Source organism: Sorex araneus, chromosome 2 (assembly GCF_027595985.1).
Source record: "Sorex araneus isolate mSorAra2 chromosome 2, mSorAra2.pri, whole genome shotgun sequence".
NCBI lineage: Eukaryota > Metazoa > Chordata > Mammalia > Eulipotyphla > Soricidae > Sorex > Sorex araneus.
In genome coordinates, this window is record NC_073303.1 from 227,984,169 (window position 1) to 227,998,188 (window position 14,020).

Genomic DNA, 14,020 nt, shown 5'->3' on the forward strand with positions numbered 1-14,020 from the left:
GTTGGCAGCACGCTAGGCGAGTACCTTGCTGAAATATCTCTCTGGGCCTCTCCACAGATGTATCTTTAAGCCTAAAGTAGTATCTACCATTTAATGAACTTTTCAGTAAATATTTGTTGAATAAATGAATAAAATATTAAGGTGAAATGAATGGCTGGATGGAGGTTCTTAGCCTGTCACCAGAATGCTATCTTGCTCCAGTTAGTTTCTTTTCATCTGCATTGGCTTTATTCTGGAGGTTTTAGGTGGGATCCTGAATTATGATTCATGGCTGAATGCATAATGACTTCTTGCAGGTTCAGATTCACATTTTTTTTTTCCTTTTTGGGTCACACCCGGCGATGCTCAGGGGTTACTCCTGGCGGTGCTCGGGACCCTATGGGTTGCTGGGAATCAAACCCGGGTCTGCCGCGTGCAAGGCAAACAAACGCCCTACCCGCTGAGCTACCGCTCCGGCCTTCAGATTCACACTGTTAGCAGCGCTAGCGGGAGGAGAGTGCCTCTTTCCTAACAACTGCAATGAAAACGTAGGAAAAGACTCAGATTCTGGGCTTGTCTGCAGGTCAACCCCAAAGTGCTCTGAGAATGGGGGAAGGAAGTGCTGTGGACTGAGAATTCATTTTGTAAAACGAAATGGGGGAACTCTCACTTAAAGCAGAGGAGTGAGGCGATGCTGTAAAGACAGATGTCCACCATCACTATTGACCCGCCAGCTGACCATGTTCAACATCCTCACCTACCTTCCATTTTCTTAAAATTGACTTATTGTCGTGCTCAAGGTTTACACCTGAGCCGGGACCACATGGTCAGGTATGAGTGCCGGGGATCGAACCCGGGTTGCCCGTGGCAGAGTGATCCCTGAGCACCACTGGGTGTGGCCCCGAGAACAAAATACAAACAAACTGAGCAGCGAGCCTCCGGCCCATTTCTGGGTACTCGAGAGGCGCCCTGGTCCTGGGGACCACCAGGGCGCGCTCGAAGCCAGGCGCGAGGCGCGCGAGCCGGGGGGCTCGGGCTGTAGCTGCGGCCGTCGAGGAGGCGCGCGGGGCGGGGCCGCGCCCGGAGGCCTGTGGGACGGGGCGGGGCTTACATAAACGCGGCGCGCGGGCGGCCGGGTCGGCGCTGGCGGGGGCAGCCGGGCCGCAGGGGCGCGCGGGGCGGCGGGAGCGGGCGCGGGCCGGGCCGCCGAGCCGCTCGCTTCGGTGCAGCCGTCCGCGGCTTCCCCTTGGCGCGCGACGGCGTCTGCCGGTCCCGGCGGAGCGGAGGCGTCGGAGCTGGGGGAAGCGGCGCAGCGGGAGGAGCCGCATCGAAGCCGCCGGAGCCGAGGCCCCCGGGCGTGGAGGTGGGGGGCTCCGGCCCCCGAGGGGGCCTCCGCCGCGATGGGCAACCTGGAGAGCGCCGAGGGGGGCCCGGGCGAGCCGCCCTCCGTGTCGCTGCTGCCGCCGCCCGGCAAGAAGCCGATGCCCGAGCCCTGCGAGCTGGAGGAGAGGTTCGCCCTGGTGCTGGTGAGAGCCAAGCCCAGCCCCCTCCGGGCGCCCCCCGTCCCGGCGCCGCGGGTGGGACTCTGCGCGGGTTCTCGCGTCGGCCCCCGACGGCCAGCCCCGGCCCCCCGGGCCCCACTGGGCACCTCGGGACGGCCGCTGGCCAGCCCCGACAGCTCGGCCGGGACCTCCGGACCGGCTCAGCTGCTGCGCTTAGAGGGGGTCGCTCCAGGGTGCAGGCTCCCCCCCCCCCAACTTCTGCTGGCCTCTTCACCTCGGCGCGTTTCCCCAGAGCCTTCTCGGGCCCTGCCCTTCCCGGTCGAAGCCCGGTGGGGAGCCGCGAGGACCCGGGCCGGCCCCTTCTCGGCCCCCGCGGGTGCGCGGCGCGGGGAGACCCGAGACCGCCGCTCGAGTTAACATGGAGGCTGCCCGGGAGCGGGTCCTGCTCCAGCGCCACCAGATGTTGGGAGCGGAGCAGGGGGAGTGGGGAGGGGGCGGGCAGCCTCGGAAGGGGTGGGATGGAGAGAGTTAGCTCTTCAGCTTCTTTTCAGAAGAGCCTGCGAAAGTTATCCGGCAGACTGAGAGGGGGCTTTGCCTAAAAGGGCCGAACATGTGGACAAACCATTTCGCTAGCGCATTTTTCCAATGGAAACAATACACAGAGTAACCCGCCACCTCCTCGCTCTTTTCATGTTAAGCCCAGCGGTTCGTGCTCTTTGCCGGCGCTTCCCTTTCGCCTTCATTTCCCACGAGATGAGTTTTTCCGAGCGAGCCGACTGGGGTTTTTCCTCCGGTGGGCATTGACCATCGATGTCAGTGCCTGGGGATAGAGCGGCCAAGCTGGTACCACTGGGAGAGAGGCTGAGAATATGTTGGGGCAAAATGTTTCAGAGAAAGCGAACCAGGAAAAGGAACAGATGAGTACATCTTTGAGAAAATTGGGGAAATCTAGTCCCTCCAGGAACTTGCTTTTAAAAGGCAGTGTCTATTTCGTTGTTCTTGGTGAGGCCTGGAGGGTGGACTGCCTTTGCTATTGAGGAGGGATAAATTGTGGACTTAGCAGCCTTATTGGATTTCATCTGCCTTGGAATAGGGAGATTAGATCTGTTGGCATCGGCGGAGCTGTCTAGAGATCCTTGCCTCTCCAGTTGTGCAGAGCTGGTTACTGGCCCACTGGCACACTGGGTCCACAGAGTTCCCAGGTTGGGAAGCCGTGTTGCTGGCACCTCTGCCTGCCAAGGGCCAGGGGCATCTGGCCACATATCCTGTGGCTCTCTGCACTTCCCAAAGCGCTCTTGGGGAAAGGGGTGAGTCAGTGATTACTAATGTGCTGTGGTCAGTTCAGAGGCTCAGGAAGAGAGACTGGGACTGGTACCCTTGAGAACAAGAGCTCAACTGTTGGGGAAAAGAGTGGGAGGGAATCTGCACTCCAGAGGGGGTGTAAAACCCCCAAAGAGCTGGCATGAGGTATAGCTATAGAAATTGGGAAGAAGGGTCTGGTCCGAAGTGGATGGGGTGAGGGGCTCCTGACAGGGCTGTTGGGCGCCTGAGAGAGCTCAGGGCCGGAGTCTGTCCTGTCCTTGCCGGAGCTTAGTTGTCAAGATTGTTTAGTTGGCAGAATAATGACTCAAAAATGCACGTGGTGTCCTGATTCCTAGCCAGAGCACCCAGAGTGCCCTGGTCAAGCCAGGAACTGGACCACCCACTTGCAAGCCTTTCTGTATAAAGTTTTGATTTGTTTCCTCATGGCTTTTGTTTTGGTCTTATTTCTCTGTGCTGCTGGGGGGGGGGGGGATTGGAACAGGGCAGGTCAGGGCTAGTTAGCTGGTAGCTGTCGTAGGAGAGGAGGGGACTTGATCTTGCTTTTCCAACACTGGGAAATGATGCTTTCTTTGGGATTTGAGTTCTTCTTTGGGGACTGTTTGTTGTTGAGTTATTGTTGTTTTTGGTGGCGCCAGGGCTTCACACACGTGAAGCAAACACTCTACCGCTAAGCCATAGCCACAGAACTTCCACATTCTTTTAACGGTGCTGGGGATCAAACCCAGCCATTCTCTGAAGGCTCTTACGTGTCCTCCTTTGCTTTGCTCCTGCCCATCCTCTTTAAACTAGCCTTTGGGGACATGCTGACTATTGGGCGCTTTTCCCTGAAACAGGCTCAGGTATACCTCCTGAAGAGTGCAGGAGAAGCTGAGAGTAGTAGAAAAAGCCAGGGCTCTGTTTTCACCTCTTTGAGGACATCTATAAAATGGGGCTACAAAATGCCCTTTGAGGTAGCCGTGTAAGCCATGTGCCTTGCTTGACACCCACTGGGCACACGGTATAGATAGATGAGCTTTTTCTTTTTTCTTTTTTTATTGTGCGAAAGAGGCAAGCTGTTCCTTTCTCACCTTTTCCTCTCCCATGTTATTGACTCCATTGTGGCTTATTCGGTTTATGGAAAAAGCTATCTGGAAGGTTTGTTGAGGGAACTCGAAATGTTAAGGTGAACATAGGAACTTTCAAGTCCAGTGCAGTTTCAATTACTACTTCTCCACATTTTTACTGTTTTTTTTCTTTTTGGGTCACATTTGCCATGCTCAGAGGTTACTCCTGGCTCTGCACTCAGAAATTACTCCTGGTGGTGTTCGGGGGGACCATATGGAATGCCAGGGATTGAACCCAGAATGGCAAGGCAAATGCCCTACCCACTGTACTCTCACTCTGGTCCTTCTCCACATTCTTGAGTTGGAAAAGTAACACCTGGGGCCGAAGAGAATTTAGTTGGTTGAGTAAATGCTTTACATGTGAGAGAGTCCCCTGACACTACTGGGAGAAAACCCTGAGCATTGTGGGGTGTGACCCTCACCCCCAAAGTGATACTTTACTTCAAGCTGCTTAATCTCTTTGAGACCCTGTATCTTCTTATCAATGGGTAAAATAACAGTATTCATCATGTGAAGTTGTATGGATTTAAGGAACCTGAAAGTCAAGAATTTAGCAGTTTTTTTTTTCTTTTTGGGTCACACCCAGTGATGCTCAGGGGTTACTCCTGGCTCTGCACTCAGGAATCACTCCTGGCGGTGCTCAGGGGACCATATGGGATGCTGGGATTCGAACATAGGTCAGCGGCATGCAAGGCAAACACCCTACCCCCTCTGCTATCGCTTCAGCCTGGAAAGACATTTGTCTTGCATGAGGCTGACCTGGGTTTGTTCCCCAGCACCCCACATGGTACCCCGAGCCCTCCTGAATGATTCCTGAATAGAGACCTAGGGGTAAGCCCTGAGCACTATTAGGTGTGGCCCCCAAACTAAAAAAAAAAAACAAAACCAAAACCAAAAAAACCCCAAACAAAAGCATCTCAGTTTTGTGTCTACTATAAGCTCAGTGAATGGTAGCTTTTGGATCGTAGTCTCTGCAGTAATACAGATTTGAGATCATTTAATAAAGGATTTTAAGTTTAGAAAGGGCTGGAGCGATAGCACAGCGGTAGGGCATTCGCCTTTCACGTGGCTGACCCATGTTCGATTCCTCCGCCTCTCGGAGAGCCTGGCAAGCTACCGAGAGTATTGCGCCTGCACGGCAGAGCCTGGCAAGCTACCCATGGTGTATTGGATATGCCAAACACAGTAACAATAAGTCTCACAATGAGATGTTCCTGGTGCCCGCTCGAACAAATCGTTGAGCAATGGGATGACAGTGACAGTGACAGAAGTTTAGAAATCTGGGCTGGGGATGAAACTCAGTGGTAGAGCACTTATATTGCATGTGTGAGAATTTGGACTCAGTCCCTAGTTCTACAAAAGTAAAAAAAAGTTTTTGAGGAAATCTGATGACAGTGGTGACCCCATTCTCTATATCCAGGCCCATACTCTGCCTGCTGCTGTAAGGAGGGCTTCCCTGCTCGTGTACCTATGGAAACCCCCTTGAAAAGCACCCTAGCTGGGGAAGTTGTGTCATTCTGAGTCAAGACCATGGGTTCCAGCTCTTCTGACCTACAGTCCTATAAGCTGAGGTCAGAGACTTTGAACTCCGAGGCCATAAGGAGGTTTCTTCAGGACTCTGATCCCAGAAGTCATAACCCAGAGCTGAGAGAGGACTCAAAGGCAAGAGGACATGCTTGACATGCAAGAGAGCAGGTGGTCCCTCTCCCACCCCCAGTACTGCTGCAGTGGGCAAGAAAAATCCTAACCCAACTGATTGCCTGAATCCGGAGCTTTCTCTAGGGCGGGGACTCTCCTGAGCTTCTCCTCTTTAGGGATGTTATCTTCCCCGTTAGTCCCCGTTAGCTGGGGTCAGCGTCTACCTTTTACCCCTGGTCCTGCGAATAGCCTTTTCTAGCTGTGCGGTGATATGGAGAGTTGTGAAGCTGCCGTGTTAGACCGTTTCCTTGAGATTCTTCCTCCCCACTACTCCCACTTCAGAGAAATTTAGGAACGAATGGTTTTTGGAACTCCTCTTTATTAAGAGTTCACTTCTGGTCTTATAATGCCTCAGTTCTTTTTTCATCCCAGCCAGATTACCACCTGACTTTAGCGACTAGTCTTCGGGCCAGCACTTTGCGCCTTTGAGAGGGGAGACAGGGTTTAAGGGCTTTGTAAGAAAAGCTGAGCTGGAGAGATGATACTGTGGACTTGGCACTTGCCTTGCACACAGCTGACCTGGGTTCTATTCCCAGCACCACCTGGAATGATCCATGAGCGCAGAGCCAGGAGTAAGCCTTGAGCGCTTCTGGGTGTGGCCACTACCACCCCCTCCCTCTCAAAAAAAAAAAAAAAGAAAGAAAGAAAAAGCTCTCTGCCTTTGCTGTTTGTGCCCTGAAAAAAATCTTTCTTGCCTTATTATAGATTGAATCTGAATCTAAAAGTTTCTACCCCCAGAAAAAGCCCTGGGTCTCCCCGTGGGGGCAGTACTCAGGGCATGAGGGTGGGGGCTTTCATCTGGGGCTGCCCGCACAGCAACTGCTTCTCTCACGTCTCTGTGGTGTGACTGATGCCTTGGTTTTGCTGTAAGTGTGGCAGTGACTAGGGAGCTAACCTGGTCTGGGTGCTAGTTGTTCAAGAGGCTTTGAGGGGCTCTTCTGGCAGAGAAAAGGGCTGGGAAAAACTTGGGCTAAATATCAAGTTCCAAATCTCCATGATGGAAATACTTTTTTCCCAGCCCTAGGGATTGTAGTGAATTAGTTCTGGCTGAGATAGGATTTGGGGGAGGAAAAAGGCCCTTGGCAGCAGCTGGTCAGTGGGACCCCCTGTTCAGAGGACCCCCAAGGAGGAGCCTGAAGCCACAGAAAGGAACCTTATTTTCTGACCCTGCTGTGAAGGGGAGGCCTGGGGAGTGGAGAGGAGAAGCAGAGTGCTCAGGCGGCTGCCCCTGCTTTGTGCTTCAGTGTTGCTCCTGGTCCTGCTTCAGTACCTGGGGAGACCGTGTGTTGCTGGGGACGGGACCTGGGCCCCCTGCGTGCTAAGCATGCCCTCATCCTTTTGAAATGTGTGGCCTGGGAGTGTTATTACTATTCAGAAGGACATTGAACCTCTTTCTTTTTCCTCTTCTTTTCCTCGCCTTTTGTTCATTTTCTGATTTATTTGTCCTTCCTGGCCAGGAAATGAAATTCATTGACACAGCTCAAAATCACTTTTTCCTTTTTTTAAAATTTATTTTTATTTTTTAAAAATGATTTGGTTTTTGGACCACACATGGTGGTGCTCAAGTGTTACTACTGGCTCTGCACTTCAGAATTACTCCTGACGGTGCTTGGGGGACCATATGGGTGCCAAGGACCAAACCTGGGTCAGCCTACTGCATGCAAGGCAAATGCCCTACCTGCTCAGGCCCCTCAAAATCACTTTCAATGGTTTTGTTTGTTTGATTTTGGGGAGTACACCCGGCAGTACCCAGGGGTTACTCCTCGCTGCACGCTCAGCAGTTACTCCTCCAGTGCTGGAGGCCATATGCAATGCCAGAGCTCAACCTGCGTAGACCACATGCTGTTGTTCTGGTCCTCATGGGTTAATTTTTAAGGCTTGCTCTTCAAGCCTATGTTCTCTTAAATAGTATCTCTCTTGGGACTGGAATGATATAGTACAGTGGTGGCGTATTCAGACACCCCAGGTTCCAACTCTGGCACCCTGTATAGTTTTCTTTTTTTGCTTTTTGGGTCACACCTGGCGATGCAGAGGGATTGCTCTTGGCTCTTGCACTCAGGAATTACTCCTGGTGGTGCTCAGGGGACCATATGGGATGCTGGGAATTGAACCCGGGTCGGCTGAGTGCAAGGCAAACGCCCTACCCACTGTGCTATCGCTCCAGCCCCTCCTGTATAATTTTCTGAGCACTGTCAGACGTGATCCCTTAGCACAGAGCCAGGAGTAAACTGCCAGGCGTGACCCCAAAACAAAAAAGGTGTTTTCCTCCTGAAACATCCTCCTGCTGCCCTCTTCCCTTGCCTTTTTTTCCTTTTAAAATAATACTCATTCTCTAGGCATGGGGAATTTAGAAAAAGAAGAAAAGAAAGATTTTTAAAGAGAAAACTTTTTCTCTTAGTTCCTTTGCCAGTTTTCTTTGTGGTGTTGGGAGTGGAAATTAAGGACCTTACACCAATAAGCCCATGCTCTAGTCAGTGTGTTTTAAAACCGTGGGCTTTTTGTTTGTTTTGTGTGGGATTTTGTATGTATTGTGATATTAGTCTCTGTGTGTGTGTGTCCCTCTGTCCAGTTTTTTTGGTGGTTTTTTTTTTTTTTTGCACTTTGGTTATTTTATGAGTTTTCCCAGACAACTTATTGTGAACCTTTTAAAATGCTGCACAAAGGTCCATCAAGTGTCTGGCCATTGGATCAGTTGTTTGCTTAACTATCCACCTGTTGTTGCCTGTTTAGGATGTTTGCTTCTTTTGGCCATCATAAGCAGTACTGTGATAGGTACCTTTGATAATTCAGACTGGAGCGAAAGCACAGCGGGTAAGGCGTTTGCCTTGCATGCGGCTGACCCAGGTTTGATTCTTCTGTCCCTCTCAGAGAGCCTGGCAAGCTGCCGAGAGTATCCTGCCCGCACGGCAGAGCCTGGCAAGCTGCCCGTGGCGTATTCAATATGCCAAAAACAGTAACAAGTCTCAAGTAACAATGGGGGCCGGAGCGATAGCACAGCAGGTAGGGCGTTTGCCTTGCACGCGGCCAACCCAGGTTCGATCCCCGGCATCCCATATGGTCCCCCAAGCACCGCCAGGAGTAATTCCTGAGTGCAAAGCCAGGAGTAACCCCTGAGCATTGCTGGGTGTGACCCCCCCCAAAAAAAAAGCAAGTCTCACAATGGAGATGTTACTGGTGCCCGCTTGAGCAAATCAATGAACAATGGGACTACAGTGCTACAGAAATTAGAAATTATACTTGCTGTGTGTGGAATATATATTTTGAGGGAATAATGCATGTGAGAATCTTCAAAGGGAAGGAGGGGTATTGAGAATAGCTTCTTTTGTCTGATTATGAAAATGATGCGTGCTTATTAAGCAAACTTAGACATTAAAATGTAAATGACATAATGTATAAAGAAGAAAATTAAAATAACCTATAGTCTCACCACCTTCTATAATAGTCAGTATTTTGATATATGCATTCAGCAGTATTATATGGTGTTCATTTTTTTTGTAAGTTATTTTGTGATGCTATTTTCGAAGATGTTTAATATTTTTCAGTTGCATAATTCTGTGACTGCATAGTACTCCATAATGTTTTTTTAATTTTTATTTTTTATTGAATCACTGTGAGATACAGTTACAAAGCTTTCATGTTTGAGTTTCAGTCATACAATGACCAAACACCCATCCCTCCACCAGTACACATTTTCCACCACCAATGTCCTCAGTATACCCCACCTTCTCCCACCCCTCCCCCTGCCTCTGGCAGACAGTTTCCCTCATACTCTCTCTCTCTCTACTTTTGGGCATTATGGTTTGCAATACAGATACTGAGAGGCCATCATGTTTGTACCTTTATCTACTTTCAGCACACATCTCCCATCCCGAATGATGATACCTCCAACCATCATTGACTTAGTGATCTCTTCTCTATTCCAGCTTGGGTTTTTATTGTTTGTTTGTTTGTTTTTACTACTATATCTTCTGGGTGCTCTTTTTCATACTTTAATATGGTGATTATATTAGGATAAATTGCTTGAAGTTGACTTTGAATCGAGTATATGCCTTCAAGAAAAATCACTGTAGGGGCTGGAGTGATAGTACATGGGTTGGATATGTGCCTTGCATGCGGCTGATCTATGTTCAATCCCTGGAATCCTGTATGGTTCCTGGGTAACCCCAGGAGTAATTCCTGAGTGCAGAGCCAGGAGTAAGCCCTGAGCATCCAGGATGGCCCAAAAAGAAGGAAAAAAAGGAAAGAAAAGAAAAATGAACATTGTATCAGTTTTTCCCAGATAGTGTTTCTCTTTTCTATAAGCTGATCTTTACAAATAATGAAACTCCAAAAACCTTTGCCAGTTTTAGTAATAACAAATGACATCATGTTTTATTTTAAATTTCAGCATATGGTCATATGTGTTTTAGCTATCTTTTGTGTCTTTTGTTCTTGGTTGGGAATTGTTATATATGCATGTGCCTATGTGGCGAAATCATACATTTTAATATTTTAATCTTGACTTTTCACATATGAAAGCATATATAACTATAAAATTAAAATAATATAATTAGTCCCAGCATTTTTACTCTCGAGTTCTTTTTGTTTTTGTTTTGTTTTTGGACAGTGCACAGAGCTTATTCCTGGCTCTACATCCTGGTGATGTTCAGGGGACCATATGGGATGCAGGGGATTGAACCCAGGTCAGTCGCATGCAAGGCAAACATTCAGCCCACTGTACTATCACTTTCGCCCCTCCACTGTGGAGATCTTGGACCTGCCCCTTAATTTCTTCTCTGCCTTTTTCTACTCATGACTTGAGTGTTTTCCTGCAGCTGGGAGAGCCCAGGTGGCAGCCATACCAGTGCTTCTTAGTTCTTTAGCTGGTGAGAGCATGAACTGCTCTTGGTGCTAATCTTCAGCAAAATGAAAGAAGAATCCAACGTGAAGAGGAAATGATTCCGCAATACCTTCCCTAGCTCTGAGGCAGCCCCTGGTGCTGTCACCCGACTGAAGGATCTTTACAAATAATGAAACTCCGAAAACCTTTTCCAGTTTTAGTAATAGCAGATGACATCATGTTTTATTTTAAATTTCAGCATGTGATCATGTGTGTTTTAGCTATCTTTTGTGTCCTTTGTTCTTGGTTGGGAATTGTTATGTGTGCCGCCCCTGGTGCTGTCATCAGACTGAAGGACCTAACTGTCCAACAGGCCCCGGGGCAGCAGTGCAGTGCCACCCCTGAAGCCTGGTGTCAGTCAGACCCGCCTGCTGCTCATCTCATCCCGGGAAACATTTCTCCAGAGTCTGAGCTGTGCTGAAGCAGCGCCAGGGAAGACTGGGGATTTGTTCCAGTTCGGAAATGCACTTCCGAGAGGAGGAAGGACCTTTCTCTTTGAAGATAAGAGAGGGTGCTGTCTCCACATTGCTTCCCTACCCCCTCCCATCCCCCGCTCCTTCTGAGTACTTTCAGGCGCCCTCAGTGAGCAGCAGCAGATGGGAACGTCAGGGTTTTAAGATTGGGAGACAAGAGTAGGGGCTCTGCAAGTGGGGATGAACTAGGCTGCGGGAATTCCTGCCTTCTCAGGTTCAGTCTCTCTCACTCCCTTAGCAAAGCAGTGTCTCCCCATTTTGTTTTCCTTCCACGTGAGAGAATGAATCCCCCAGGTTGTGTATGTGTCAGGCAGCCTCTGTCCCTGAGATGTTCCGTTGTCTTTGCCTCCTACCTTGTATCTGCTTCTCCTCTCTCAGAATCCTCTTTCTGGATTCTCTCACCCTTCTGTGCCTCAATACCTCCCAGAGAACTTGGGGATTGGGAGCTTGTGTTTCAGATCAGGAAGGACATGGAGAGAGGAGTTTCTTTTGGGACATCAGCAGTTTTCCCCTACCCCAGCCTTTTACATGCCCTTCGCTTTTTAAGTTTGACTTCCTTAGAACCAAAGGAATTAGCAAAAATTATTTAAATGACAAATTTGCTCTGGAAGGGTTTTGGCCAAAGGTTTTCAAACTCACATGACCTATTGCCCCTTTCTTAGGGAAAAAGGAAAATTTCCAGGGTGGCCACTCAACATTGTTTCTGGCTCTGTGCTCAGGAGTGACTCCTGGCATTGCTTGGAGGATCCTATGTGGTGCCAGGGGTAAAAGGCAACGCCTTAACCCCCGTACTCTCTCCCGCCCTGAAATCTTTTTTTTTAGGGGTGGGGGCCACCCAGAGGTGCTCAGGGTTTAACTACTGGCTCTGCTCAGTAATTACTCTTGGCAGGTTCAGGGGATTATATGGGATGCTGGGAACTGAACCCAAGCTGGCGGTGTACAAGGCACCCTAGCCATTATACTATTGCTCCAGCCCTGGAATCTGCTGCTTTAACCGAACAAAGTATCCCTCAGTTTCAGATGAGGTTGTTACAGCTCCTCTGACTTATTTTGTATCCCTGAGACAGGGGTGGCGGTATTGCCCTGAGTGGGAAACACTGGTTTAGGCCAGTGTTCCTAACTAGGAGCCGTATCCGGGATAGCCAAGGGGACATAGGTGAAAAGTCACATAAATCGGGGGGCTGTGGCTTGCGCGACTAGGGTGGCAGACAGTAGGACAGGAGATCACTGGAAAGAAACAAGGTTGGAAGGGAGCCACAGTTGGAAGAAGGTTCAGAAACACTGAGTTAGGGCTGTGATGTGGGAAGCCTTGGGCCACGCCTGACTGTGCTCAGGGGGCTGGAGATTGAATCCGGGTCATCGGTACAAGGCGAGCTCCTTACACTGTACTTTCTCTCCAGCCTGATAGTTCAATTTTTATTCTCATCCCTACCGTGTCCCTCCCTTTTATAGGTTGATAGGGTTCCTTGGTATGTCCTTAAAAATATTACCAGGGAAAAATACATAGTCTCTTCAGTCCTACTTGCTCACCTCTACTGAGCTCTAGTCTGGAGGATGTCAGAGACCTTTCACTTTCTAAATAAGCTGGGCATGAGCCAGGGGGTTGCTTCTTTTTAGGTGGTGGTGGTTCTGTTTTCAGAATTTAGCGGAGGTCCTTGCACGGACCTGAAGAGCTAAGTTCTTTGTATCGGTGGTTTCTCATGAAGCCTTAAATGTCTGTTCTGGGTGTAAGTCCTCAGTTTGAGATTCTTGCTAGCTCAGGGTATGGTTTGAAAAAAAAGCAAGGTTTGGGAATTGGAAGGCTTGGTTGTAGTTTAGCTTTATAGCCTGCCTTCCTGCCGTTCCAGCTGACGACCTTGGGCAAAGCCTGTAACTTTTCTAAGCCAGTTTCATCTAGAAAAGGGGTGATATAATATAGGTTTATGAGGATGTTTAAAATAGACAACAGTAATTGTCCTTTTAATCTGTAGGCTTTTAAAATAAAAGTAGCATGTACATGACTTAGTACATTGCCTCAATTTTCTTAAACTAGTGGTCTTCAGTGGAGGGAGTTTGAGGAAATGAGTGAGATGTTTTGGTTACCACACGGAATTGGTGGTGCTTAGTGCCTGAGGACTGACTGGGATATTTCTTGTTGTGCATGTTTGGATCAGCCCAAATCCTTGCCCCTACTTAAAAAAAAGTTTCTTTTAGCTTGTGAGTATGTTTGGGACATCTTTTAGCAAATCTGTCAACAGGGAGCTATCCTGTCTGCACTGTCGTTACCATCCCTGCTAAGACACATCCCCCAACTACCCCACTGCCCAGTAGCCCATTGAGGATTCAGGAGCAGTGAAGCCTTAGTTTTTGACGCCCCTTTGGTTCTCCTGTTATCACCTCTCTCATAGGTTTAGCTCCTGATTCCCTGATTTCCTTTATACTGTGGCTATAACTCTAAAACTGGTCAAGATAGAATTTTTGGGCTATAGACTCAATTTCTTACCTTTCCCCACCTTCAAATAAGGGTAAAAATGGTCTTAAGGGAACTAGGGAGTAATTTAGAGGGGTGGAGTGCTTACCTTGCATGCTCAGGGCTCAGAATTCGCCCTGCATATTCTTCCTCCAGTAACCTGGGAACCCCCAGCCACCAATTGGCCTGGGCACTGAACTGAGCACTAGAAGGCAAGTATTTCTGGGAGAGGACAAGGCCCCTCTAGGGAGACCCCTATTGTCATTTTAATTTGTTTTGTCAGGACTGAATATTATAGATATAATAATACCTAATATAATGTTTTATATATTACATACAGTATTATATATAGCATATAGTATTGTAATAGTGCTAAGTACTAGGGATATAATAAAGTACTAGGATCTTGAGTTTTCTTTTCTATGAAAATACTAGAAAATGTCCAGAGATATCACATGGATATCATAACACAACTCAGGATATATTCCAAAGTCCTTATTTGTTCATGAACTCATTCATTCCATTCTTCCTCTTTTCTTTCCATCTTTTCTTTCTCCTTGTTAGTTTGGTGCCATATGGGCTGTGCTTATGGCTGACTCTTGGCTCTGCACCCA

The 14,020-nt window shown here is 48.8% G+C and overlaps 1 protein-coding gene across 6 annotated transcripts in view; it reads left to right on the forward strand.

Annotated features, from left to right (window-relative positions):
- Positions 1-1,123: 1,123 nt before the first annotated feature.
- The window catches only part of FMNL3 (formin like 3), a 62,928-nt gene continuing 50,031 nt past the window's right edge, over positions 1,124-14,020 (forward strand). For all 6 annotated transcript variants that reach the window (XM_004601445.2, XM_004601446.2, XM_055125766.1 and 3 more), the window contains exon 1: positions 1,124-1,505. In XM_004601445.2, the coding sequence (XP_004601502.1) occupies positions 1,380-1,505 (126 nt within the window). In that variant the 5' untranslated portion in view covers positions 1,124-1,379. The remainder of the gene's footprint in view (positions 1,506-14,020) is intronic.